At 40.9% G+C, this 27,024-nt stretch overlaps 3 protein-coding genes across 11 annotated transcripts in view; 2 read left to right on the top strand and 1 right to left on the bottom strand.

Annotated features, from left to right (window-relative positions):
• ddx11 (DEAD/H (Asp-Glu-Ala-Asp/His) box helicase 11) overlaps positions 1–16,024 on the top strand; it is a 49,289-nt gene extending 33,265 nt beyond the window's left edge. For 3 of the 6 annotated variants that reach the window (XM_061822009.1, XM_061822011.1, XM_061822010.1), the window contains 21 exons: positions 958–1,045; positions 2,170–2,372; positions 2,466–2,540; positions 2,856–2,933; positions 3,008–3,054; positions 4,638–4,717; positions 4,793–4,834; positions 4,916–4,983; positions 6,105–6,143; positions 6,235–6,373; positions 7,684–7,818; positions 7,904–8,016; positions 9,539–9,611; positions 10,546–10,649; positions 10,999–11,148; positions 12,311–12,379; positions 12,464–12,567; positions 13,213–13,297; positions 13,904–13,979; positions 14,070–14,224; positions 15,703–16,024. In XM_061822009.1, coding sequence (XP_061677993.1) covers positions 958–1,045; positions 2,170–2,372; positions 2,466–2,540; positions 2,856–2,933; positions 3,008–3,054; positions 4,638–4,717; positions 4,793–4,834; positions 4,916–4,983; positions 6,105–6,143; positions 6,235–6,373; positions 7,684–7,818; positions 7,904–8,016; positions 9,539–9,611; positions 10,546–10,649; positions 10,999–11,148; positions 12,311–12,379; positions 12,464–12,567; positions 13,213–13,297; positions 13,904–13,979; positions 14,070–14,224; positions 15,703–15,735 — 1,956 coding nt within the window. In that variant the 3' untranslated portion in view covers positions 15,736–16,024. Of the gene's footprint in view, positions 1–957; positions 1,046–2,169; positions 2,373–2,465; positions 2,541–2,855; positions 2,934–3,007; positions 3,055–4,637; positions 4,718–4,792; positions 4,835–4,915; positions 4,984–6,104; positions 6,144–6,234; positions 6,374–7,683; positions 7,819–7,903; positions 8,017–9,538; positions 9,612–10,545; positions 10,650–10,998; positions 11,149–12,310; positions 12,380–12,463; positions 12,568–13,212; positions 13,298–13,903; positions 13,980–14,069; positions 14,225–14,355; positions 14,600–14,789; positions 14,936–15,702 lie in introns of those variants that run through there. The other 3 variants (XR_009795300.1, XR_009795301.1, XM_061822012.1) reach the window with 3 other exon arrangements.
• Positions 16,025–17,029: 1,005 nt separating this feature from the next.
• Positions 17,030–26,836, bottom strand: wash1 (WAS protein family homolog 1). 2 transcript variants are annotated; one of them, XM_061822015.1, is made up of 11 exons: positions 26,708–26,836; positions 25,186–25,326; positions 24,957–25,068; positions 24,282–24,428; positions 21,675–21,811; positions 21,419–21,554; positions 20,173–20,362; positions 19,602–19,757; positions 18,812–18,970; positions 17,752–17,820; positions 17,030–17,682 (listed from the first exon to the last, which is right to left on the bottom strand). In XM_061822015.1, exons 1-11 carry the CDS (start codon positions 26,713–26,715, stop codon positions 17,540–17,542), a joined length of 1,398 nt encoding a protein of 465 aa, XP_061677999.1. In that variant the 5' UTR covers positions 26,716–26,836; the 3' UTR covers positions 17,030–17,539. The 2 variants fall into 2 exon arrangements, with proteins under 2 accessions (XP_061677999.1, XP_061677997.1); XM_061822013.1 differs by having other exon boundaries at positions 25,186–25,329; positions 26,708–26,834.
• Positions 25,201–27,024, top strand: part of iqsec3b (IQ motif and Sec7 domain ArfGEF 3b) — a 60,675-nt gene continuing 58,851 nt past the window's right edge. For 2 of the 3 annotated variants that reach the window (XM_061821998.1, XM_061822000.1), the window contains exons 1-2: positions 25,201–25,340; positions 25,615–25,823. The gene's annotated coding sequence lies outside the window, so the exon portion shown is untranslated. The remainder of the gene's footprint in view (positions 25,341–25,614; positions 25,824–27,024) is intronic. The other variant, XM_061821999.1, reaches the window with a different exon arrangement.

The raw sequence follows: 27,024 nt of genomic DNA, 5'->3' as shown, positions 1-27,024 counted from the left end.
GTCATCGGGCAGGAGGGAGGGTACACCCTGAACTGGTTGCCAGCCAATCACAGCATTTTATTTTAGTGATATACTTCTTCTTTCTTTTTCTTTTCCTTTCGGCTTGTCCCATCATCTTTTTCCATCTTAGCCTATCTCCTGCATCTTCCTCTCTAACCCCAACTGCCCTCATGTCTTCGCTCACAACATCCATCAACCTTCTCTTTGGTTTCGATGAACGCTCATATTTGTTTGGCACAGTTTTTACGCCGGATGCCCTTTAGTGATATACAATCCCCTTTAAAGGAGTTTGAAGTTTTTACACTTGCACATACAGTATTTTCATTCTGTGTAACTGTTGACTCTGTGTTTGTAATAATGAGTGAAATGAATATGACGGAAAAACTAAGCAGGGAATCCAGGTACTGGCTCCTCTGCGGTGTGCCGAAGTGGTGCACACGTATGCGACGGTGCTGTGATAATAGCGCTGGAAGAATCAGTGAAACATGTCGCAACAGGCGACCAATCATATTGCAGTGGGTCGCTTTTAATTCAAAAGGAACTCCTAATGATTGACACTGGGTCACAGCAGGCTCTTGCTCTCATACGCGGAGAAGGAGCCGATTGCATTGGACAAAAAGGCCACTTTCAAACATCAAAACATGGACTCACGCAAAATACAACAAGGTGAAATTTGTAATGGCGCAAGCTGAGAAAAAGGTGGCATATGCATTCGGTCACAGTTTTCAGCCCTGCCTTTTTCAAGGTCTCACAGTGTCAGCCCAACCCATGCCTGGTTTTGGTCATTTATAACAATGGCACAATTGTGTTCTTACTTAGGAAACGTGATGCAGTGGAACCACTTGTCGTGTAATGTTCCACATAGCCAACTTGGATAACTTTCACTGTAAACCTGAAAAGAATAAGAATAAAGAAAATGGATGAAATCGACGCTAACCCTGACATCTCGCGTTGCAGAATCTTTGCGTCAATGAGGAAGTGCGACGCCTGGGCAGCATTCAGCGCATTAACGACCGCTGCTTGGAGATGCAGAAAAACAAACATGGTGAGAAAAATGAAGGGGAAAATCACATACAGTAAAGCCTCGGTTTTTCGAACGTCCCCGTTTTTGAACGAATCGGTTTTCGAACGAAAATTTTGAGATTTGTCTGCTTCTGTTTTCGAATGAAAATCGGTACTCGAACGCCATATTGCGCGCGGCCAGACCAGCTGACCCACGACGCGCTTTGTTGTGAATTCCTACGCCGTCGAAAAAACACAGAAATAACACCGCACGTAGCGCAAGCAGTTGACGCACCCACAATTCGAACACCCCCGCCCCCCAATGAAATTGAAATGACAAAATGGGCGCGGCGCAACGAGCGCACTTTTGTTAATAAAAAAAAGTTTAAAAGGCTGGGGGTCAAGTCGTTACAGATACAGCAATGCACTCCCAGCCAAGGGTACTCTACTACTAAAGCATATATTTTAAGCAAAAAAATATATATATTTCTTAAATGATTTTATTATATAAAGTATTTAAACTGTACATGTATTTCTACTTCGCAGGTTATTCTCAGGAAAAGCTTAAAAAATTATTTTAAGTCTAATTTTTTAGGCTTGGAACGCATAATTTCTTTTTCCATTCGTTTCTAATGTGAAACATCGATTCAGTTTTCAAACAATTCACTTTTCGAACCGTTTTCTGGAAGGGAATGTGGTCGTGAAATGAGGCATCATTGTACTGTATTTCGTGAACACTCAGACAAGCCGAGGAAGACAACGTGAGAAAAATTGGGGCCAAGGGATAAGTAGGCAGGTTCAGGTCTCACACTATCATGGGATTTAAACAAAGGTTGCAAAAGTATTCACACTCTGTAGTCAAGCAGAAACAAAGATAGATGTAGGGGGGGAATATGAAAGCTGCTTCAACTCCTTTACTTTTATCCACACACAATAAGCGTTTTAATAAATTGACAAGCAAAAAAGTTTCTGCACGCAAAAGGTTTCAGACTTTTATGCTATTGAAACCATAGCTCTGCTGACATTATCAACAGAGTAACACAAAAAAATGCAAAATTATCTAATGATCACAACAAAAAATACACATTAACTACTTCAATACAGAAACGAAGTAGTGGTACTCTGTTAATTTTCACAACTGCTTTAAGCATGGTCTGTTATTTGTAGAGAAGCCACATCACGAGGAGGCCGCCAAGAAGAAGCGAGGCCCGGCGAAGAGCATCTGTCCCTACAACAAAATCTCGGCGCTGCAACAGGTGAGGGACGAACTCCTTGGCAGGGTCCATGACATCGAGCAGCTCCTGAAGCTTGGCAGGGAAAGCCATTCGTGTCCTTACTACGCCACACGTCTCGCTGTCCCCCAGGCGCAGGTTTGTACTCCTCCGCCTTTTGTCACTGCTCATCCAGGTGATGTTCTATTTGTCCAAAAACTGAATCACATTTTGTTGCTTTTGTCTGTGCAGTTGGTGGTGTTGCCTTATCAGATGGTACTTCATGAAGCAACACGGCGGGCAGCAGGCATTCAGCTGAAGGACCAGGTAGTCAACAAGATTTCTAAGAATGTGACCATCCAATCCTTTAAACAACAATATACCGACTCCCCTTTTCTCACTGGGTATGCAGTTGGTATAAAAAAAAAAAAATATATGATCTTGATTGGATCCTATAAAACCCCATAAAACGCAATCACTCAAAAATCCATGATGGGGCCGTGGCTGATGATGCGCAGTGGGGGCATTGCAAAATCATTCTGGTCTCTCCCTCAGTCAAGTTAGGTCACATATCCCTGGCTTTGCCGCAGAGGAATAATGAAGCGGCGCGTTGGTGACAGTAGAACGTGTTTGTGTGAACAGGTGTTGATCATAGACGAAGCCCACAACCTCAGTGACACACTTTCCCGCATACACAGCGCGGAACTCAGCGGTGCGCAGGTAAACACACGACCGAGATGCCGTAACTTTTTTTGTGTGCGTGACCCGAGATCTGCTAATATTGTTGTTTGCAGCTTTGCCGGGCTCACTCGCAGCTCAGCCAGTACGCGGAACGCTTCAAGTGAGTAACTTTGACATCTTCCTGACTGACATTTTTGATAGCTTGTGAGCAAAAAAACAAAACAAAAAAAAAACAGTTCTGGAGTGCTCGCCTACCTGTGAAATGTGACATTGGTAAATCGTTTGTGAACTGCCTAGTTACAAAAATTCGTTTGATGTCACAAGCTGGTCATTTTACACACTCTCGGTCCTGCAGAGATTCTCCACCCATGAATTTGAAGCTAGGTTGAGCAATGATCCGCCATGCCATAAGTAGAGCTACAGTGTTTTTAGGTTAGCTTCTGATAAGTGGCATGTACTGTTCAACGAAGTTGTTGACACGTGGGCAGGGGGTCTTTGTGTCGGCATGTGATAATGGACCTTTCCGACTGGCGAGCTTCAGGTACGTACCCCTTAGCAACAGTTGCCATGCCTCACAATCTTCCAAAATGGCGACTGAACATAACAGGTTTGAACTTGATTCTCTATCGCGTTTTCCAGATAATATTGGGGTGTGTTTTTTGCCAAATGCGTCAGACTTGTCCAAGTTCTTCAGAGAGGTCTCAACTATTTCACGCAAGGATATGTACACGGAATTAAGATTTTAAGATTTTGGACGGAGCAGGACGCAATGTCAGAGTTTCAGCGAAATGTTGCCGATTGATGTGAAAAAGTTTGACGCCTCACAAACTTCATATTGAAAACCAACAGGATAAAATAGTGGAATCATACTGCGCATGTAAAGCAGGGTGAGTACGTTTTACTTGGAAAGGTCATGAGTCTTTGTAATCTTTATAAGTGAGTGGGTGTATTCATTTGACTTGGCTCGTAATGGAACCCAGTGCTCTATCTTAAATGTCCGATGTGATACAATATAGGCAAATAAACATTTCTCTTGCATGACATCATGCATTTCCGTATCCCTAACCCGACTCTTTGGCATAAAACATGAGACACTTCATTCAGCAGGTCAGTGATAGACTAACAAACTTGTTCTCCTGCAACGTATAAAGCACTGATAATAATTCAATCAAACTCAGAGAAGGTACTTCTCCCTCACCTTTGAACATACAGCCTTGTGTTTATTGATATTCTTCACACTTTGTTGTACGCGTGCTATTCCATCATAGACACTTCCTCAACTGTGTTTTAGGCTCTGGAAAATGAATCAACCTGGCCCCTTGTAACCTAGCAGAATATCTTTCATCAGAATTGCACGTTCCCCAAGCGGATCTGAGGACCATTTTCTTCCTAACGTGAATTTTTCCAACCGCACGTGACCGATAACCAGGATTGCTTGTGGGACATGACGACAAAAGGGTCGTGGCAAGCCAGGGGTTAAGACAATGCGACTATCTGATTGGCTATTATTGTAAGAGTGATTGACAGGTCAGAAAGGTCCATTGCATGGATCTGCCCACTAATTGACAAGTGCAATTTGGCAGATTGGTATTGATGTACTACCTCCACGAGTGAAAATAAAATCCGTACTCTTACTGCCTGCTTTTTTATGGGCTTGACAAAAACATGTCACTGTTACTAAGCCAGAAGGGAACTGTTATGAATTGTTAAAAAAATACACATCTCCTTTTATGTCTTCTTCAGAAATCGTCTGAAGGCGAAAAATGTGATGTATGTTAAACAAGTTCTCTTTGTGATTGAGGGGCTCGTGCGAGTGCTGGGAGGTGAGTAAAATATATTTATTGCCTTTGACAACCATTACTATCATACGTGACGTGATGTAAATGTCATCTCCTCAGGCAAGGTGGGCCAGAATCCACAAAGCCAAACCACACAAGCAGGTTGGAAAACATACACGCACCGTCACAGGCAAACATCAGTGGGAAACGTTTGATCCAAGAATTCTCCTGTTTGTTTTTCAGCAACAGAGATGCTTACCATCAACGACTTTCTTTTCAAAGCTCAAATTGACAACATCAACTTATTTAAGGTATTAGTCTGCTTATTATGTACACCTAATTAGACACAACACAAGAACTCTATGAAGGAACGCAGTGCTGTGAAAGTGTTGGGCCCCTTCTCAAATACTTATGCTGTATTTTTGTAAGGTTTGCTGACTTTAATTTTAAGATCATCAAACATGTAAAATATCTGACTAATATAAGCCCATTAAGGCTTTAGGACCACAATTGATCCATCTCGTGTTTTTTTAGATGGAAGCTGTCACTTGTCTGATTTTCAAAATGTGGGGGGTGGAAAAAAGTATTGATTTGCAAGCAAAAAAATGAGTTAGAAGCACGGAATGGCTGCACCAAACTTCATATTAAGTATTAGTTTGTCAGATAACAGCTTGTTTAAAACAAGCATGCCAAGTTGAAGTTTGTTGGAAAACTAAATATAAAATTAAGAGAATTAAACTTTGGGTACTTAACCAAATACCACATAACCTTGTATAATTTTTAAATCAACAAGGTTAATCCCCAAAATAATGCAAACGGGCTAACTAAACTAGCGGTTATGTCGTGGCATTTAAGCGATGAGTATTTCAACACAAATGGTGGAGAAACACATGTAGACAAACACTGCGTCAGCACTCCCAGAAATATACGTTCTTCATCCTCTACGGAAAAGACAAACATCACCGTAGTTAATGAAGCAGTTGTCAATCTTATTGATTAATACATATATGTATGTATTGTACTCCTCCTTGATGGCCAAGCATATACACCGAGAGGAGCCAAACAATGAATCCATGAATTTTTACAAACTACACAATTGTACAGTGCTGTTTGTCTTATCAAAAATGACATTCTATTATTGTTTTTTTTAAGCGGGCTAAACAGATTAATGGCATTTACAATCAATTCTATGGGCAAAATTTGATTTGATATACAAGAGCTCTGAGTTGAGTGCCAGTTAAGTCGCAGCTGTTTTAATTTTAAAAACATAAATTTGTATTTCGCCCTTATTTTGGATCTCAACAGGTGTGCAGGGGTACCTAATGTTGTGGCCCAACAAATTTAGACTCAAATGAATGAAAATGGTGCATTGATGGATCAATAACTTTATGTGATAATACAACTTAAAAGGTCTTCTTCCCTGTTTTGCTAGCTGCACAGATACTTTGAGAAGAGCATGATCAGCAGAAAAGTAAGTCGCTGCGGAGTTGGCATTTCCAAGTCATTTAACCGCCCCGTGCAATTGAAAAACCTCACAAGCGTGTCTCTCTTGTTTTCCTCAGCTGGGTGGTTTTGTGGAGAAGTATGTGGGGTCGGGCGTGAGTCTGCACACTCATGTTAGCTCCAACAAGGAGAACCGGCGCACAGAGGGCTTGAACCGCTATCTTCAGTCCCTCCGCGACAACCATAGCAAGGCACCAGGTTGGAGTTCAGATCCTGGTCAAATACAGCTGTGGAAATTTTTAAGTTTAAGGACCCTAGTAGGTTTTGCTGGTTTAGCACAGGCCTCCCTTTAGTGACGTTTGCATGTTTTCCTGATCCGTGTGCAGGTTTTCTCCACCCCACGTTTTAGTTATTCATAGGTCTGAAAATGCCGTGCTATTTTTTGTGACCCAGTCCAAGCTGTATACCACTTGGCTTGCCCAAAGCTAGCTGCATTATTCTCTAGCTCACCTGGTACTTTTGTCAAGAAAAGTGCTACAAAAAATGGATGTCTCCTTAAAGCTCCACTGTGATGCCTATAAACATTCTAAAATAGATATTGTACTGAAAAATACATATAACATTGTATCTATACGAAAAAGTAAACCTGAGCGGAGAGCGTGTCATCTATGCACAAAGTTGCGGAAGTGTCATTCGACATCCAAGTGGAAGCCATATTGCCTGCGACGTCATCAGCAGATGTTCCACCAGGACATTTGCCATTAAAAACCACATAGTGGCACACCTGTTATGGGACACGGAAGCTCTTTTCGATGAATAGAACATCTCACAATCGAAAGAAGTAACCGGGGCAATATTACCCTATCATTTCGAGCCATATTTAGATAATATGCAGATCACTTCTAACTAACAACAGACTCTCACACAGCCGAAGCCGTCCAGGGCGGCCGAGGGGCCGCCGAAGGCGTCTGTGGCGCCGACGAAGTACATTGACACATTTAGCACCCCTGACTCATGTACGCAGATCTTTTAATACGTTCAGAAAGGTTTATGTCCCCCTGCCCCCCTCATTGTTTTTTTTATTTTTTTTGTGGCTGTACACATACCTTACCTGTCATTTGGAACCCACAAAGCTCTCCTCCTTTGCACCTGTGCAATCCATTTTTCACGATGAATCGGGTCTTTTTGAAAAGTATGAAAGGTAAATCCATCCTCCCGAGTGTTCAAGCAATATCCAGCAATACAACGAGCCAGCATTTTAGCTAAAATGAAGGAACAACGAGCTACCTTCCAGCAGGTAAAACTAATAGAAACAAACGAGTCCACTTGAGGCCGGTCCTGCCATGTATGTCACTTTATGCTTCTCGAAAACAAATCCCTCGAGAAGATTCTCATGGCGGGAGTTACAAAAAGCCATATACATCAAAATCATGTTTTGTGGTGAAAAAACGGACGGGTCCATACCAGTTGCCTTTTTTTTTTTTTTTTTTATTAATAACATATTAAAAATCATCCATTTCATGACAGTGGAGCTTTAAAGATTGTAATCCAGCTCCTCTTGCCTGCAGCTCTTCCAAACGACCAACAGGGGTCCTTAGAAGCAGAGAACATGTTGGCTGCCTCCCCAATGTTGCAAGTGGAGGGCTTCTTTATGGCTCTCACCAACTGCAACAAAGACGGCAGGGTGGTCTTACACAGACAAGGTACCGGCACCGTTTTAAACCCGCAGCATTCATAATAGAGGTCAGTAAAGACCCCAGTTGTAAAGTTGAATACACAAATGTGTAGGAAATCTGTCAGAAAGCAGCATCAAGTTCCTTCTCTTGAACCCGGCCGTCCACTTCTCCCAAGTGCTGAAGGAGTGCAGAGCCGTGATCATTGCTGGAGGGACGATGCAGCCTGTGAGTTACTCTTGAATGTTCCACCACTATAGCAACTATGTCATAAAATCACGTGACTTTTGTTTACATCGTCATATTGCCGGTCTAACAAAGCATTGTTCAATGCTAAGTCTGTTGGAGACGACACGAAAATATGTCTTATAGCACGATGCACAGAGTTTTGTCCGATACAGTTAGACATTTAGAAGGTGATAATAAATTAAGCTACCTGGAAAATTTATAGACACTTGGCATAGACTCGGATCCCTATTTAATGCCGAAGTCGATGTTTTCGCCAATAAGAAATTGGACTGTTAACTCCCTCCGCATGTCTTGGAGAACTGGATATACGCATGTATCTTGTGAGTAAGTCGTCGAGATTTACACGGAAAAGTTTGAAAGCGTTTAAAAGTCTGGACACCTACGAATACTTTGTTGCTGGATCTGTTCTCATCAGGAATAAATCCCACATAGTGACGGTTTTGACGGGTCGTGAACGCGGAAGCGTTCGGCCACACGTTAACCTTTGTCAGAATCCATCGATCTTTTCAGCTAGTATTCAATACAAATACCAATACTTAAACAAATGCCCCCCGGTTTTACACAAGCTAGCATTCATTGACTATGATTGGGAAAAAAAAAAAAAGACGACAGTTTTGGCAGCTCGTGAACGCGGAAGCGTTCGGCCACACGTTAACCTTTGCCGAAATCCATTGATCTTTTCTTGTCTTTTCAGCTGGTATGCTATTGAATGACCTCTTTTGAATATCTGTCTTGTCTGTTGTGACGACCAACAGCACAACAGGTCTCGGGTATTGTAAATATTCTCCTCCGGTTCAATGTCTCCCACAGTGTCGAGCAGCTCTGTTTGATATAATATGGTGCCGTGGAAATGTTGATGTCACGCACACGAGCTCTATATAGCTTCACTTTTGTGCTGGATTGATATTTTGTTTTTGCACAAACTGTTTTCTGTTTTGTTTTGTTTTTTTAAATCGGCAGGGCAGCAATACATCTTATGGTATCTTGATATTCCGCTGTGTGCCAAGCCATCCCTTGGTCAGTTGTGTGTGTATGTGTGTTGCAAAGCTAAACGGCCAACTGGCTGCCTTCTCAGCTGTGGTCATCTTTAACACAGTGATGGATGAACTTTCTCCCTTTCGTTCGGCCAATCGCTCAACACCTCCAGACATTTTTTTTGTGCCACTTCCGTGTTATCTGTGGAACTCCTCTGGGCCTCCCCCAGGAGTGGGGAAAGTATGCAAAAATAAAAACATTTGAGAAGGGAGCCACTATTTTGTCACGGTACTGTATTGTGGATTTTTTTTTTTTTAACCTAATCCAAGTCGGTCTTGGAACGTATTACCCACCATAAATGGGGGGGGTAAATTTAAGCTTTATAAGCTTAGATGCCTTCAAAGTGTACGAGGAAGTGACTTTTCCCTAAAATGCAGGTGAGTCTGTAGTGGTAATGTGGAGTTGATCGTAATGACAAAAAAAAAAAAAAGTGATTTTGCCGGTGCTGAATGCCGCTTTTGTGCAGGTGTCCGACTTCAAACAGGAGCTGCTGTTCTCGGCTGGAGTGCAAGAAGAGCGCATCGCTGAGTTTTCCTGCGGTATGTGCGAGCCCATTTGGCATCACGGCCAATCCGCTAAATATCCGTAACGGCTTTGTCGATATTGATGTTTTTACGGCAAAGGACAGTAACTGCGGTTTAGTATGCGGGGGAAGTCGCTCGCCTTCCTTGCAAACTTCAAATCGATATGTTTTAAGAGCTCGGTTCACTGCATTGCTCAATACTAAGCCATTGTTGAGAGTTGAAGTGCTGCAAGCAAAAAAAGGCCATCCCATTATATTTCTATGAAACTGGGTTGTTTCATTCCTTTTTTTTTTTCAACACTAGGTATGGTTAAAAAAAAAAAAAATTGTGTTCCGATGAAAAGATCATGTGATAATATCTCAGTAAAATTGCACGGAAATCTGCTACTTTGGATCAAAATAAGAAATTAATTTCCCACCTTGAGTAGCTGGTGAAGTTAAGTCAATTGCAAAATACTGACCATCTGGTGGTGGAAATGTATTTATGTGGGGGAGGTTTTTATTCACGCACACATGCATTTTATTATATGCTGGCATTTATGTATATGTAACTCTTCCCAAAAATAATGACACTTATTTACATATTCTTAGGGAAGGTTTATGTATAGAGTATGCATTCTTACGTATTGTGTATTTGTCTGTTTTCCCCCTTCATACTTGAGTCAATAATGTATTACTACTTTTTAAGTACCTGTGGATTGTAATAAATATAATTACTAGTGTTTTCAAGCATATAATTATAAACTCCACCATAAACTTCAGATCCATCGTGTATTCTGTGGTAATGAAGGGGAAAGGAGGTGTGCGATGAGCATTTAATAAAAAAAATACTGTTGACATTTTTCTTAAAGTGATTAAAAACAGGTTCAAATATGTTTCCACATTTAAAATTAAGGTCAGCATTTTTCTTGTATTTTCATTTCTCATGCACCTTTATTTTGTTGCTACAGGCCATGTCATTCCACCCGAGAACCTCCTTCCCATCGTATTGTGCAGCGGTCCGTCGGGTCAGGAGCTGGATTTCACGTACCAAAACAGAGATTCTCCTCGCATGGTAACACACAAACGCCGGATTTACACGGCGTGATTCAAGTGGCACAATTCTGATTGTTTTGCTCTCGAGTTGCACATTTGTGATATGCGTTGTGGCAGCGTGAAAATAAAAAAAAAATGCATGAAATTGGATCTCTTCGGTTTGGAATTGGGCTTCTCCCAAGTAGTTAAAAAAAAAAAAAAAAAAAAAATCGAACATGCGTCAGATATTGGTGTCATGTAAAATTTACATGGAAATAGAATATTTGAAAAAAAATCTGATACAAAGATTAAATGGTAACTTCGCACATGGACTTGCAGTGTAAATCGAGCCCATGTGTTCTTGTTATGCATGATGGGTTTCTTGGAAGATGGACGAGACGGGTCGCATCCTCTCGAACATCTGCAACGTGGTGCCGGGCGGCGTGGTGTGCTTCTTTCCCTCGTACGAGTACTCGAGGTGCATCGTGGCTCACTGGGAGTCTGCCGGCATTCTGACCCGTCTCGCCAACAAGAAGAAGGTGGGCTACGTGACAGTTATTGGTATTATTTTTCTTTTCGCGATTGAACCTCCAAAGGGGAAAAACAATAAGTTCCATAATGACAGATGAATTGCAAGTTGTTACTAGAAATGTTTTATATGAATTTTTTTCTAGAGTGAAGCTGCTGCTGTGATAACCCTTTATTAACCGAATATTTTCTGCAATATTTTTACATTCTTAAAGGTCAAGTGTCATGCCTATAAGCATTCTAAAATAGATATTGTAATGAAAAATACATACATTATTCACCTCAATGTCCATACGAAAAAATAAATTCGAGCGGAGAGCACGTCATCCATGCGCAAAGTTGCGGAAGTCTCACCCGACATCCAAGTGGTCGCCTTATTGCCTGCATCGTTTGTTCATTACGTCACACTGCGACATTCGCCATTGAAAACACTATTATGGGAAGAGAACATCTCACAATCGAATGGAGTGACCGGGGCAATATTAGCCATTCGTTTCGAGTCATATTTAGATGATATGCGGATCACTTCTAACTAACAACAGACTCCCAGACAGTATGTCCGAAGCCGTGCGTGGATCTTTTGTTACATTCTGAGAGGATTACCTTCTCCCCCTCCCCCAACTATTATTTTTTTTTTAGTAGCTGTATACACACCTACCTGTCATTTGGAACCCACAAATCTCTCGTCCTTTGCACCCGTGCAATGCATTTTTCATGACGAACAGGGTCTCTTGGAAACTTATGATGGGTAAATCCATCCTCCCGAGTGTTCGAGCAATATCCAGCAATGGAAGAAGCCAGCATTTTGGCTAATACGAAGGAACAACAAGCTACTTTCCAGCAGGTAAAACTAGTAGAAACATACGAGACCGCTTGAGTGGGCGTCTGCTACTAACGTCACTTCCTGCTTCTTCTCGAAAACTAATCCCTCGAGAGGATTTTCATGGCAGGAGTGACAAAAAGCCATACACGTCAAAATCATGTGTGTTGGAAAAAACAGATGGGTCCATTCCGGCTGCCTTTTTTCATTAATAACATACTAAAAATCATGCATTTCATGACGGTGGCATTTTAAGAGGGATGATGGTTTGTCCTGCTAATTTTAGTTTTATTGCAACCTGTATCACTTTTGATGGAGAAATTGTGATTTTAAAATCCAAATTATATCTTCAGATTTTCCAGGAGCCCAAGAAGGCCAACCAGGTGGAGCAGATCCTGGGCGAGTTCTCCAGTTGTATCCAGGTGAAAAGCACCTTTTGGTAGAACGTGACAAACTTTTAAGATATCACTGTTTAGTATCTGCAGAAATGTCATGTCACTCGACAGAAGTGCGCTCAGCAAGGAAGTGTCGGCTTAACGGGGGCGCTGCTGTTCTCCGTGGTGGGTGGGAAGATGAGTGAGGGCATCAATTTCTCTGATGACCTGGGCAGGTATGCGCTTTGGGAATACAGTTTATCATATTTTTGATCATAGGTTTTGATAAAAAGTTATTTTTCTCAATGAAAAGATTTTTTCACTTCTGTAAATAATTTTAAATTAAATTAAGTGTCAGTAGTAGAATAAGTATTTGAACACCCTGCTATATTGCAAGTTATCCCACTTAGAAATCATGGAGGGGTCTGAAATTTTCATCACAGGTGCATGTCCACTGTGAGAGAGATCATCTAAAAAGAAAAATCCAGAAATCACAATGTTCCCCAAAATCTCACAATACATGGCCACGGTCATCCTCTCCTTAATACAGTGCAGTCGTCCTGCCCCATGTGCAGAAAAGCACCCCCAAAGCATGATGCTACCACCCCCATGGTTCACAGTAGGGATGGTGTTCTCGGGATGGAACTCATCATTTGGCTTCCTCCAAACACAGTTAGTGGAATTATGACCAAAAAAGTTGCATTTTGGTCTCATCTGACCACAAAACTTTCTCCCATGACTCCTCTGTATTTTCTTTTTAGAGACTCTCTCTCACAGTGGACGTGCACCTACAATGAAAAGTTTAGATTTCCAAGTGGGAGAACTTGCAATATAGCGGGGGTGTTCAAATACTCATTTTCTTCACTGTATTTGACATTTAGGTGTGTGGTGATGGTTGGAATGCCTTATCCCAACATCAAATCACCGGAACTACAAGAAAAGATGTCTTACCTGGACAAACACCTGGTGAGACACGATACTGCTTACATTTACACCTTTTCATGACATTTTTTAATGATTCCTAACAGAGAATGGACAAAAATTTTACAAAGTTTCTGGAGTGGCTATCAAATGTGAACAAAAGCAGATGTTTACCAAAATGTCTTTTGACAGACTGACATTGCAGATAACTCTTTACATAATTAGCGCTCGCTTTTGAATTTTTACACCCATGACCTTGCAGCTAGGTAGGGTGAGGAGCATCTGTTTTCAAGCGACAGTCCGACTACACAGTCTGAAAAAGCCAAAAAACTAAGCAGAGATTAATCTTACCTAACAAACTTATCAGCCTTTGTTTCTTAGAAGACGCACGACCGTTCAACATGGTTTTGAGGTGGGGTATTTGTATTTGGTGACATGTCCGTTGCATACGCCACATACACAAATCTCACAAGTGCAATGTGGTGGCTTGGTTATGTGCTTCCCTCACTTGTGAAAATCAGCCAACGTGTTATCATTCTTAATCTTTGGGGGATTTTTAAAACGATGTTACGTGTTATTAGATTTCACAAATCCTTCAATTGTGGCCCACATGTATAATGTCTTTACTTTTAAAATTTTTTTGTGTTCCAGACTCACAGTGGAGGTTGGAGCCCTGGCCAAGCACTAATTGAAAATCTCTGCATGAAGGCTGTCAATCAATCAATAGGTATGATAAGATCCCTGTGAGGGGTCCACAGTGTCATTAAACTTGTTCATGTCATGACTGGCGGGTGTTTCTGTTTTTTGGTCCCAAAAGGCAGAGCTATCCGTCACCGTGGTGACTACTCCTCTATCGTGCTGTGCGACCGCCGCTACTCCCGTGCCGCCACACTTGCCAAACTGCCGGCATGGATTCGGAGTCGTACCAGCACGCACCAACGCTTCGGCCCCGCATTCGCCGCTTTGCGGAAGGTGAGGAGCAGGTCGGTCGGTATACAGCGGTCCTTTGACCTTATGAATTGAGTGCCCCAACTCAGTAGTTTTTCCCAATTACCAGTCAACGCTCGGCTGATTTAGTTGTCCTGCTTTGTGTTGCGAGCAAGGTCCAGAAGTTAAAATAACCCCGTGTACAGTAATGCCCAAGCTTGTGGCCAAGGAGAGCTGCAGTCCCTGATGCTATTTCACACCTTTATTGTTTTGGACAAGGACACTATAGAAAATGGGAAGGTGCTGTAGGCAACAACTCACGGACTGACCTTGGCAAGCAGATTAGCCGACACCAGCTCCTGTCATGACTCACAAGGCCACGACCCTTAAAAAGCACACATCCACCACATGAATACGACAGTACGTACTCAATAAAACACACTTATTCACGGTTTTATTTATTTATTTTTTACAATGCTATTCTTCATGTAAAATTGTGTGTTATGCAGGGGTGGAGTGAATTAAAGGCATTCTGATTCATTGCACTGGGGAAAAAATAATTTGATAGACAATTACTATTGAATGACTGATTAACTCATCTGCCCCACAGTTCTGAGCACTGGGGTTCAAATCCCAGCCTTGTCTGTGTGGAGTTTGCATGTTCTCCTCGTGCCTGCATGGGTTGTCTCCAGGCACTCCAGTTTCCTCCCACATCCGGAAAAAAAAAATGCATTAATCGAACACTTTAAATTGCCGGTAGGTTTGAATGGTTGTTTCTATGTGCCCTGTGATTGGCTGGCAACTAGCAAATCTTTGGCCTTCATCCTGCAACATTAGTGAAAATTAGCAGAACGGAAGATGAAAAAATGATTAAATTGCCTTATGCAACAAATATCACTTGTAAGTCAATGTACTGCTGTATTTATTTACCGTAATTTCCGGCCTACAGAGTGCACCGGATTTTAAGCCGCACCCAGTACATTTGTAAAGGAAATACCATTTGATGCACACATAAGCCACAACTGTGTAAAAGCCCCAAGTGCCCACATTGAAACATGAATTTTTCAAAGTTTTAATACCTTATCTTAGCTTAACATAGCAACAACATGGTAGCAGGAACAGGGCTGGTTAAAAAAAAAAAAAAAAAAAAAAAAAAAACCACGTTAAAAAAAAACCCGCTGTAGCACCTCCACAGTAGCAACATGGTAGCGCAACTAACAGCCAGTAAAAAAAATAATCAAAAAACATACCTGAATCACTGAGAGGCAGCAGTAATACAGCAGCCACACGCTAGCACAGCGCTAACAGGGCCGGTAAAAGTCACTTCCTCGGCACATTCACTGGTCTCATTCTTACCTTTTCCGCCGAGTGCCCCCTTGCGGCCGTTAGAAAAAAACGCACAAATTAGCCGCATCACCATATCAGCTCCAGAGTTGAAAGCGTGCGGAAAAAAAGTCGCGGCTTATAGGCCAGAAATTATGGTAGGTTCTCATGATCATCTTGTTTTTACTATTCTTTTTCAGTTCTTTGTGGAGAAGAAGCAAAAGCTCAACTAGTTTATTTTCCTCGTGGTGGATCCTGGGTGCTGCAACTCCAACAGTGAATACATGGCTTTTGCAGTAATGTTCTTTCTTCCAGCCATCAGATATCACATCTTGTGTCCAGACACTTTAATATGGCTCCGTTCTGCTATAGCTTGATTGCACTACTGTTTTTCTGAATGCTGACATCTAGGATGTGGACAAATTTTTTTACGACACCTGGGATACACTCATCCAAAGAAAACAGACCTTCGCAACAAGTACTTGCCATATAAATTCCTGTAGCTCTTTCACTGTTCCTCACCAGTTTTCTTCTCATCTTCCATTTTGGAAGATATCCAGTTTATGGTCTTGACAATGCTGTGGCAAGTTCTCTTCCTCTTTCCTTTTTATTACCATCTTCACTGTGTTTCGTGGTATATTTGACACTTTGGAAATTATTTTCTACCATTCTTCTGTCTAATGTATTTGAATAAGATGTGACGTTAAATGTGTCTACGAAAATGTCAGGAAAAGCCTACTAGCACATCTTAAATGTAGTTAAGATTCATCAGAGGCACGTGGCTTTAACATGAAGTTGAATGAATGTGATCTGTTTTTGTCCGAACAGACTTATCCAGTTATAAAAGGCTGCACACACTCGTTTAACCACATTATCGGCTCTTTATTTGCCTAAAACATTTTTTTCAAGAGTTTTACAGGTTAGTGGTGGAAGAGGTTTTTCAATGATTAATGCTGGTCTCATTTTGTACATCACCAAAATCTCGCATTTTAACATATTCACCAAGTCTGCAACATCATTGGAACATTTCTAAATGGTGCACGTCCAACTGAATTATTGAGGCAGCTACAATGCTGCATGGCTTTCATTTGCCACATTAAATATTTAAGGTGCATTGTTACATAATGCAAACATGGAAGAGAAAAACTATGCAATCGACCACGCTCACAAGCTTTTCTACTCACGGTGACAAACTTGTGCCTGACTGACACCATTTTACAATAGAACGTTACGTAATACTTTTGTTTGGTAGATTATATCTGTAAAAAAAACTATCAAATGCTTTTATGTCACCAGCAGAATTGCAAAACTACTGGAATTACGGTGTGCAAATTGGAAACTTTCTGGGGGAAAAAACAGAGTTAACCTGGAATTCATAAAAAAAAAAAAATTGAAGTTGGGCAATGTGGTACTTCAATCAAATTTTGCCGATTAAAGATTTTACAAAAGTATCCACGCTATTCATTAATGAAATGCACAACAGTTTTCCCCCAATACATGCACAGATTGTTTATTTTTTTTTTTTGGGGGGGGGAATAGAAATATTTTCATTTCAGATTTAAAATGTTGCCTACTTGACGTTCATTCCAGCCTGCACATTCCCCACAACTGCAGGTCCTTTAAGGGTTTTCTTCTTTACTCAAAATGGAGTTTTGAGTTTTATTTCGAGTAGCAGGTGTAGATTATGGATGTCGCCAATCTTTACCAACAGTGGGCCCGTAAAGCCCTTTGAGACTTGTGATTAAGGGCTATACAATTGAATTTGAATGCATTGGGTGAGGGAAAAGAACAAATGTTATGGGTGTCATAAAATATCTAAAAATTGATGCATTTCTACTTCCAAATCTGTTGAAATGTTATGCTTTGAAATTATATTTTAGCAAGGATGTCTGCTTATGACAAAACATGTTAATATGTATGCTTGAAAATAATACTCTTTGAAAATTCCCCATCCTTACCTCCCGTGGAAATTTACTGAAAACTTTCCGGAGGTTTCCAAACCTTAATTATCAGTGCATGAAATCTTTTATAGTCTTTTCAGACCTCCCAGTCGTCGTCGTCTGTTGCGGTCGTGTGCGGGGCGGGAAATGGGGGGATGACGTCGGACATTCTCGCGAACGCTCTGGCGCTGGCAGGCTGTTGGGTTGAATCCCCACCAGCGGGACCCTTGCCAGAAATACCTCAAGAAAGACAGGATGCGTCATTTTTAAATCCCCAATTAGCTGGCACGCATGGTGTCCTCAAGTTACCTTTCCTGCGCATGGCGAGCTTGTTGAAGAGGTCGGACATGAAGTCGCCGCCATTGGACGCTGCTCGGACTGCTCGGAGATGACAAATAATTTATTAGGTTGTGGTCTGATTGTGACAATGGAAGTATTACTAGGGACAAGGCCGAGTGAGATTCAACAACAGCTGCCTTCACAAAAGTAATACAGGTCATGTGTGCTGTGGGAAATTAACCTCAGTCCCTGTATTCTGTGGACCAAGGCTCCCATTTTTCTCACAGGTACAGTGGACTTTTACGAGGGTGTAAAAACCGGGCCCGACTGAAAAGTGAAAATCCACAAATAATTGATAGTCATTAGAACTACATTGATTTGTTTTTTCAATCCCAAGTACTAAACAATAAGCAGAGCTATAACACCAATAAGCATTTAATTGCTTTTTTTAACTGAAAACTAAACATTTTTTTTAAATGGTTCTGTTTAATAATCATTTCTGAAACGCTTGACAGTTTGATTTGAATCCCATTAAAATAAAATTAAATGTTTCCTCGGGCCCTTTGTGTTTATAAAGAATTGTGCCCATCTTAAAAATTCCGACGAGGTAATCAAACATGAGCACAACTGTCCGTTTTCTCATTTACTAGATAAAAGTCGGACTGTGAATTTCAAAATTAGCAAGTAAATAAAGCAAGTATGACATTAAAATACCGTGCGTAGCGTCAGAATGATTTGAAAAACAACTAAAAATATTTTGTTTTGATCACATGGTTAGAAGCAAAAGCATGTATTGTAAAAATGCATTATACATAGGTAGAAGAGTTTTGAGGTCAACCAGGGGTGCGTATTATACACGGGTGTGCATTATACACGAGAAATTATGGTATGCGTGACAAGTGAAAAAGTCTACAAAGCCAATTCTACATTGTTAGATTTTAACAGTGTCACCATTTTTAGGATTTTGCTACAGAGTGACTCACTTCGCTAACCAGAGGTTGCTCGTCAGTAACGCTCTGCTCTCAATTGCTCATCACTGACCCTAAAAGCTGCCTTTGTTCTCAGAGTTAAGAAAACAAAATCTTCCCACCTTGCTCCTGCTCCTTCTGTTTCTTCTTCTCCATCTTGCGCTCCTTGACATTGCGCAACTTGGCTTTGCCAATGCCGCCGGCATTTCGGATGGACTCCAGGAGGTTGGCTCGACCGTCGGAGGGCTGGACCACCTCGCTGGGGGCACCAGACACTGCGCCTATGGGGTTCCAAACAGGTTTTGCTCTGTATTGTTTTTCCCACCTTGTTTTATTCCTCCTAATACCAAACAAGCTTAGATTTGTTTCCCCCTGCTAACTTGCACACTTCCACAGAAATAAATATTTTTCTTAACAGATAGAGTGAAAACAAGTTATTCCTCTTAAGTAGAAATCTCCCTATAGTAAAAACATATGTGAACATGATTCTTAAAGTAACTTAAAAATTTAACATTCTAAAATGAGCTCTCAAGCTGCATTTCTCTCGGGCTATTTTCGCATGTAGTTGTAAGCGTGAAGAAAAGTGACTTCAGTAAAATGTTTGTGACTTGGAAGCACATAAATTTGGTCAAAGGTTCCCAGCATGGATCAATCACAAATTTTTTAAACATAAATGGACAACATAGTGACGCTGTGATTGGCGCTGGGGTTGGAAATGTCAACTAAATAAAAAAATCATGAAGCTGGCAATACTGAGTCTGCTTTTGCAAACTATAGTTGGTCTCTACTGCAGCCAAGTTCTTAGCGCAAGCAGTGCACGTCAACGTGGATGCTTTGGCCGCAAAGAGTAGAAACAATTATAATTACCATCCTGACCTACTCTACATGTATAGTCTTTTATGATTGGCAAACCTGAGGTGCCCACTATGACTCCATCCAGGGTTGTTTGTGCTGGAGGCGGTGGAGGTGGTGGAGGCGGTCCTGATGGAGTTGTAGTTGAGGGAGGAGGAGGTGGTGGTGGCGGTGGAGGAGGAGGAGGAGGAAGAATGCTCGGGTGGAGCTCAGCTCCTGAAACACACAGGACAGAGTTAGGATAGGCCGCCTCCAGGCATCATGCCTTAGTTGCGCAGCGCTGCAATTGTCCATTGCTACGGCCTTATTCAAATTATACTTCCAAAACGGATTCCCCTTGTGGCAGACTGGCTTTATCAGTGGACCTCAAATTATTCTGGTTGACCCTTTTAGAAAGTCGTTGCGGCTTTGCGCATTTAGATAAGCCAGCATAGATTAGATTTAGATAGGCGTCAGCAATTTTTCGACAAAGTAAAACTGACAGGGAAAGGCTTTTGGAGACTTCTGCTCATCGTAGATGTGCCAACCCAATTTCATGTTGCTAAGTTAAACTGGCTTCAGAAGCTGCATTTTCAAACAATTCAGGGGGACACGACTGTTCCAGTTTTTGTGTGCATCGGTAGTTTAATACCATCGCTCTCCTCTGAGAAGATGGGAAGTTCTGAAATGTTGAGTGTGGGTCCCGATGGGGCGAAGCCAGGGCCCAAGTCGGCACTGTAGGACAAGTCATCGGCGATGCCCGGCAGGTCCGGCAGGTACGACGGGACGTCGATCTCGGGCACCTGGCCCAAGTCTGGTACGTAGAAATAGTTCTCTGCAGTCTAGCGAAACAATAGTGACCAATCATTTTCAACACAAATCAAAAGATCATCGTGGCTGGATTTATTACTGCATGGCTCAAGTGACACAATTCGATTATTGTTTTACTCTTACGTGCCACATTACATATACTTTGATGATGTTATTGTTATTGAGATATGTTTGCCTGTGGACCAGAATTAGCACGTCACCTAACCCCAAACACGGAGGTGCCGTGTGCATAGAGTCCATTACGGTTCAGAAAATCTGTTTACTTTTTCACTCACTCATTATGTTTTAATATTTTACAAAACTGTGCTTTTTTTCTTTTAAAAATTCAAATGGGAGGGTTTTTTTGTTTTGTTTTTGGGGGAGGGGGGTGTAATGTAATAGACTGGCTTTTCTATTCATTTAAAAGGGGAAACTTGATTCTATATGCAAGTGATTTCCGCCACAGTGCACCTAAATCAGAATCATATTTATTCGCCAACTATGTCATAAACATACAAGGAATTTGTCTTCAATAGTTGGAGCTGCTATGTAAAATTGAGTATTTTTATTGAACTATCCATCCATCCATCTATTTTCTGAGCCGCCTATCCTCACAAAGGTCGCGGGAGTGCTGGAGGCTATCCCAGCTGACGTTGGGTGAAAGGCAGGCCACACCCTTAACTGGTCGCCAGCCAATGGCAAGACACCGTCACTGAGTGGGAACTGAACCCACACTATCTGCACCAAAGTCATGTGACTGTACCATTACGACATCAGCTACTCAACCTGTATTAAACTATATTGTAAAAAATAAAGATGTGTAGTATTATATGTATGTATGGTGATCAATCATCAGTATAAACATTGCCATATGGGATTTGTCACCTGAAATGAGCACGATTTAAAAAAAAAAAAAAAAAAAAAAAAAGATTGACATTCAAATCATGGACGTTTGTACCTGCAGCGCAAATCCAGCCCGTGACTAGAATTTCTACAATAAATCAGAAAAAGTACTGCTTCTTTAGTTAGGTCCATTAAGGCACGAATCTCGTAAAAATACTTAAAAATACAAAAAAAAATTAAATTACCTGTCTCTCCAGCTGTTCTCTCTTTGTGATGGACAAAGGAGCGTCAAAAGGTTTCTGCTCTTTTTCCGTCTCGATGGTTGTGTGCGTCTTGATCACAGCTCCCGCCAGAGGATCGAGGAACACGTACTTCTTGTATCTTAACACAATACGGAGTAAGAAGACAAGTACATTTTTCAGGTATCTTTACCTTACATTGAGTATTTACTCTTCCACCGAGTGTGTGTGAGGGAGTCGGCGAGTGCACGTGTGTACTCACAGGTTCTCCGTGGTGTTGAAGAGCAACAGCGAGCTTACAGAGGAGATGTTGCGGGGGAGGCTGCCCAGCCCTTCTTCCGTCTCATCCTCGGACTTTTTCTTGTTGCCTGCGCACATCGGGAAGTAAACCAGTTTCTCCTGCCAGCGAGACAAGCAAAAGGGGGATAAGGTAACGAGATGGAAAATGTAACTTTGATCCTGCCCGCTCACAAACTTTTGCGTTGAAAATAATCTACTCACTGAAAAATTCACCTATTTTAAGATGATTTACATAATGGCTCAGGAAACTTTTTGAGAGGCTGAGGGCTACTTCGTGAGCACCAATGGTATGAAGGGCTACGTGACTTGTTTGCGGCAAATTTCAGACTCACTTCATTACGTGTACGTAAAATATTTTTGTTTTAATTTACTGTAGTAAATGACATTTTAATTCACGTAAGGAAGTCAGATTCAGAATTTAAGGCACAAATAATAGTAACAATTTGTGGCCTATGGTATTTTTAGAACATACCTCGCGGGCACCTTATATGGTCCTTGCGGGCTACCATTCACCCGCGGGCACTGCGTTAGTGACCCCTGATTTACATTATATTCACAATATATACCCACTTATTTGCATTTTTTTTTTTTACCTGATCCCCATTATTTAATTTTTTTTAAAAAAGCTATTTTTTTATAGATATAAAATATATACAAATAAATCATGCCAATTATAAGGGAGTGTCATTTGTTTGCATATTTAACATTTTCTCTATTCGTGGTCAGGCTCTGTCCTTATTCCCCGAAAAGAGCAGGGTCAAATGTAGCTTTGTATCCAATAAAAAAATTAAAATAGTGGCTAATGGAATAGTAATTGCTATTTTTACAGGTTGCGAAGCAGCGACATACACGTCAGCGCCTCCTCATTTTGAAATTGAACTATTTTGGTACCATAGTTTTGGGTACATTTAGGATTTGAACTATTCATTTAAGAAATTAGAAACATTTTTAGGAGGTAGGGCATCAATTATTTGTAAATTGTTGTCAATTTCATTTGCGCTTGGTAACAAATGGGGAAAAGGGTCACGTAAGTACAGGCAGAACCGAATCAGATGTTTCTCCATGCGGGAAACTGAATAATGCATTTGTGCACCAAAGGAGATTGCAGGATGTGTTTTCATTTGTCTCGAGACAAGACACACAGAAATATCTTATTGCGAAACAAAGCAGTGCTACCGAGGGAAATGTTGTGCACTTTTCTTTTTTGGAAAGAAGACGTTGTGCATTTTCATTCCCAATTTAAAACAGTTCCCAGGCGTCCCAACCAGGAATGTCCCAATCCAAATCTGTGACTTCCGATCAGATATTGCAGCCTTGAATTTTGGCTGATACTAATATCAGTCCGATCCGATACAAGCAAGAATCATACTTACTTTGCTCGTTTTGTACTATATGGAAAGTTAGACAAGGCTTGATAAGGTGACGTTACGCAAACAGAGAGCAATAATCGGCAACAGTAAGTATGAGAAAAATTGACCCTAATGGATTACATAAAGTGACTTTAAAAAGAAGACTCTACAATTGAAAATATATATTTATAGGAAATTCTAAAATAATAATAAAAAGCAATAACAAATTATATTCAAAATGCAAAAATAACCACTGATTTGAAACACAAGTACAGTCTCTTTAAATAGATGAAGAAAAACACAATCATTAAAACAATTAACAAGAAATAAATGTAAAATGCAAAATAAAGTTCAATCAAGTACTATATATTTTTACAAGTTAGTATCTAATGTGAGCACTGTTTTCTTAAACAACTTTATTGGACTGGGTTTTAGTTTTATTGATGATCACATTTCCTGCTGTGCACGTCTTGGCCTCTGTGGGGAAGTGAGATACACTCTAGCATTATAAAAGAAAGTCGATGTCACAATCGAATATTGTGATATTTCATTTTTCACAGTTTGAATTCACACCAGAGAGTATTGCTATATTTCCTGTTTGTGTGTGCTCATACAGCATTTCTGCACCAATATTCATTATTTTGAGAGCTATAAATCCCACGGTTCATTGTCAATTTTTGTTGGCACGTCTGTGGTGTTGTTTAGTCATTATGTTAGCTTTGAGGTTGCGATTTTTGTGAATAAAAGCGCAAAAAAGAACCAAAGGTCAAGATGTTTTGGAACATTCAATCAGTGTAATTCTGTTATGTGAGTTTAGTTTAACAGTGAATTTCAACTGGCGTGTCAATAAATGACTTTACCCAAGAAACTCTTAGTCCTTGATACTATGTTAGCATCCTAGCAACCTGTTGTTGTCATCACGTGCGCTCTGCATGCAACAGCAAGTCTCCACCACTAAGATGACAACTTCATAGAGCATTTAAAAGTGCTGCTTACTGGAAATGAACACTTGTCTTGGTTTTGGATTTTACATGATAGATGTCACCGTGTCATATATGTCACTCGAAAATGGAGGCTCCTCACCAAGGGGGAGAAACTTGGTGCGAAGCCAGTAGTGGCAGTAGTAAATAAGCTATAGTGTTGAGTCATAAACCATCAGAATTCAGAAGACTCTCTCAAATACTAATTTGAGAAAAAGGGTAGAGATCTCTTGATCTGACCTGTAAAGTCTTTTCATCAAAGGGGCGAAGTTTGTCCTGTATCCTAAGACGAGGGCGGTCTTCCGTCGAGGGGTCGGCGGCTCCGGTGAAGATAGACAAGTAATCTTGGAGTCGGTCTGGAGCTGGGTACTTGGCACTTGAGAAAACCTACAAACATAAAAAGCTGTTTAAAAGTAAACATTGAGGGAAACGTTCCCAAGTGTCTTATTTTCATTCGAACCATGATGACCAGGGGCCACAGTTTGGGGGTTGTGATGAGGGAAGACAATAAGACTTTTATTGTACATATACATTTCTTATATTACTAAACACTTTATAATCACTCCCTTTCATTTCATTTTTCCACAAATAAATTGAATTTTAAAAAAAAAAGTATTGCAAGGACTATGTATTACAATCAGTACAGTACATAAAATGGGTGGTATCACAGCTTCTGTCACTTTGCAAGATGGATTTTTTTTTCCTCTCAATTGTGAGAAATGGAATATATTCACCAAATGAGATAATACTAATATTACTTTAAATAAATGATACTAATATTGAGCAGACTTCAACACATCAGTGGCAACTTTCTCTTCAAATGTCACTGTAGAAGTCAGCTTTACCAATGGCTGGCCATTTCGTCGGAATGTTTTTTCAGTCTGCTTTTATTTTATTATTTTATTTTTTTTTTACCTTGGTGGCTTTTTTACTGCCTTTGATCCGGTCAACGCGAGCCTGAACCAGTTGGATCCGGTCGGTGACACTGTGGAGGTGGTGGCGATTTTTCTCCACACTCTCAGACACTCTGAAAGCAAGACACAAGACAAAAAAAAAAAGTTCTTTTGACAAAGTTTTGTGCTTTAATCTAGCATTCCGAAACTTGAACAGGAAGACTTTGTAAGCAATATTGCGAGGAGCTTACCTCCTGAAAATATCGGTACAGATGGTCTCCAGGAAGAACAATGCATCTGCTATCTGGTGAACGGCCTCTTCTCTCCTGAGGTCCAGCTGTATGAGAGGTACCGAGTACACCTGACCCTCCAGGAAGTGTTTCTGTGTCATCCTGCTTCACAAAGGGTAAATCAAGCCCCAATTACAGTACTCTATACAAGCAAGGGTGTAAAACTTGTTTTCCTCACGGGCCACTTCGTCATTATAGTTGGCTGGTTATGATGTTGAAACCATATGAAATGCATTATCGCTTAGAGGGGTGTAATTGCGAGACTTTACGCCCATTTGATCAGTGATATCAGTATTATCGCATCGCTATTCTCCTTCAAACTCATTAAGTTTGCACATAAAACCACAATCATTAGCCTCATCAAAAACAGTGACGACTCTGTATCAACAGCCTGAAGTGGGAGACCAACATCAACTCCATCCTCAAAAAGGTCCAGAAAATGATTTACTTCCTGCAGTTTCTGAGGGACCACGGCGTGCCACAGGAGCTGTTGAGGCAGTTTTATTCATTGACTCGGTTCTGTGTTCCCCCATCACAGTCTGGGTTGGTTTTACCGCATGGAAGGACAAAATTAGACTGCAGTGGGCAGTTGAGGCCAGGTCAGTACCCACCTACCTACTCTTGAGGACTTGCATGCTGCTGAGACTAAAAGAAGGATATGCAAAATCCTCTTTGACCCACCACATCCTACATCCTAGCCACCACCCATTCCACCTCCTCCTATAAGGGAGGCACTGTGAAACAATGCCAACTAAAACCAGCAGACATTCCAACAGCTTCTTCTCTCTTCCCATTAACTTACAATTTAACTTTGGGCCCAATTTTCACTTAGGGGTGTACTCCCTTTTGTTGTGAAGTGAATTCCGGTTGCAATGATATAGATTGGTATAGATTATCTTTCGATTTAAGGAAGATAATAATAAACTACAACTTTCGATAATCATAAGAACGCAAAATAAGATGTACAATGACTAATTTCCACTGTAGCAAAGTGTCATATCTAACACATTTAGAATAACATGAGGAGGGTACTCATTTTTTTTTTTTTTTTTACTACCTTGGTTGAAGTGGTTTTGTTTTCACATTGGGTACCAACCAAGCAAAAGGCTACAGCGTGGGCAAGTTACACTTCTTGTCTATGTGGGAACTCTAATACTGTAATCTTTTGTCTGGCAATATTCTATACTATATTTAGACATTGGAGCCCACTTTTGACACTCGCATTACACATAAACAAACTAATACAGTCCAGTGTGTCAGACGTCTACTGGCAAGCGTGAGAATCTTGCACCAAAAACAGCACGTGAGCCCATGTCACGTATTTAAATATAAAACACGATAAAAATGAATAAGCTACACTCAGCACAGCGACGATCCAAGACTATGCTGTATGCCGTTTACGGTAATAGGATTAGAAAGACCGTAACATTTAAACTGTAAAACCGATTCAAAACCTGTACGCTTTGACACACAAATTCCTTACCTGACCATTGACTTTGTGTACTTATAAACACGTTTCGAGCATTTATATGTTGGGAAATGCTAGGCTAACGGCACTAGCAAAACAACGGTCGCATGACTTCTGCGACTACGTATCATGTGACTTCCCCAGTCATGATGGAGCATTCAAGTACCCTCGGAATTTTTTTTTTACAGTTTCGCGGACTGGGTTGTAGGGGGAACCCGACACATGAAAGGCATTTCAAACCATTGCAATTGATTTTGTGTAATCAACACTTCCAGGGGATTTATATGTAAGAAAAGCTAGATCTTCCCTGTTATTTAAAATAATAATAATAC

Source organism: Syngnathoides biaculeatus, chromosome 6 (assembly GCF_019802595.1).
Source record: "Syngnathoides biaculeatus isolate LvHL_M chromosome 6, ASM1980259v1, whole genome shotgun sequence".
NCBI lineage: Eukaryota > Metazoa > Chordata > Actinopteri > Syngnathiformes > Syngnathidae > Syngnathoides > Syngnathoides biaculeatus.
This window is presented reverse-complemented; position numbering and strand designations above follow the sequence as displayed.

Excerpts from the sequence above, each read along its gene's own strand:
- wash1 (XM_061822013.1), bottom strand. Across the intron at positions 24,429-24,956 it reads GCAGTAAAAAAGCCACCAAG|GTTTTCTCAAGTGCCAAGTA; the intron begins GTAAAAAAAAAA and ends TTATGTTTGTAG. Across the intron at positions 17,821-18,811 it reads ACAGAAGGAGCAGGAGCAAG|TCCGAGCAGCGTCCAATGGC; the intron begins GTGGGAAGATTT and ends ATCTCCGAGCAG.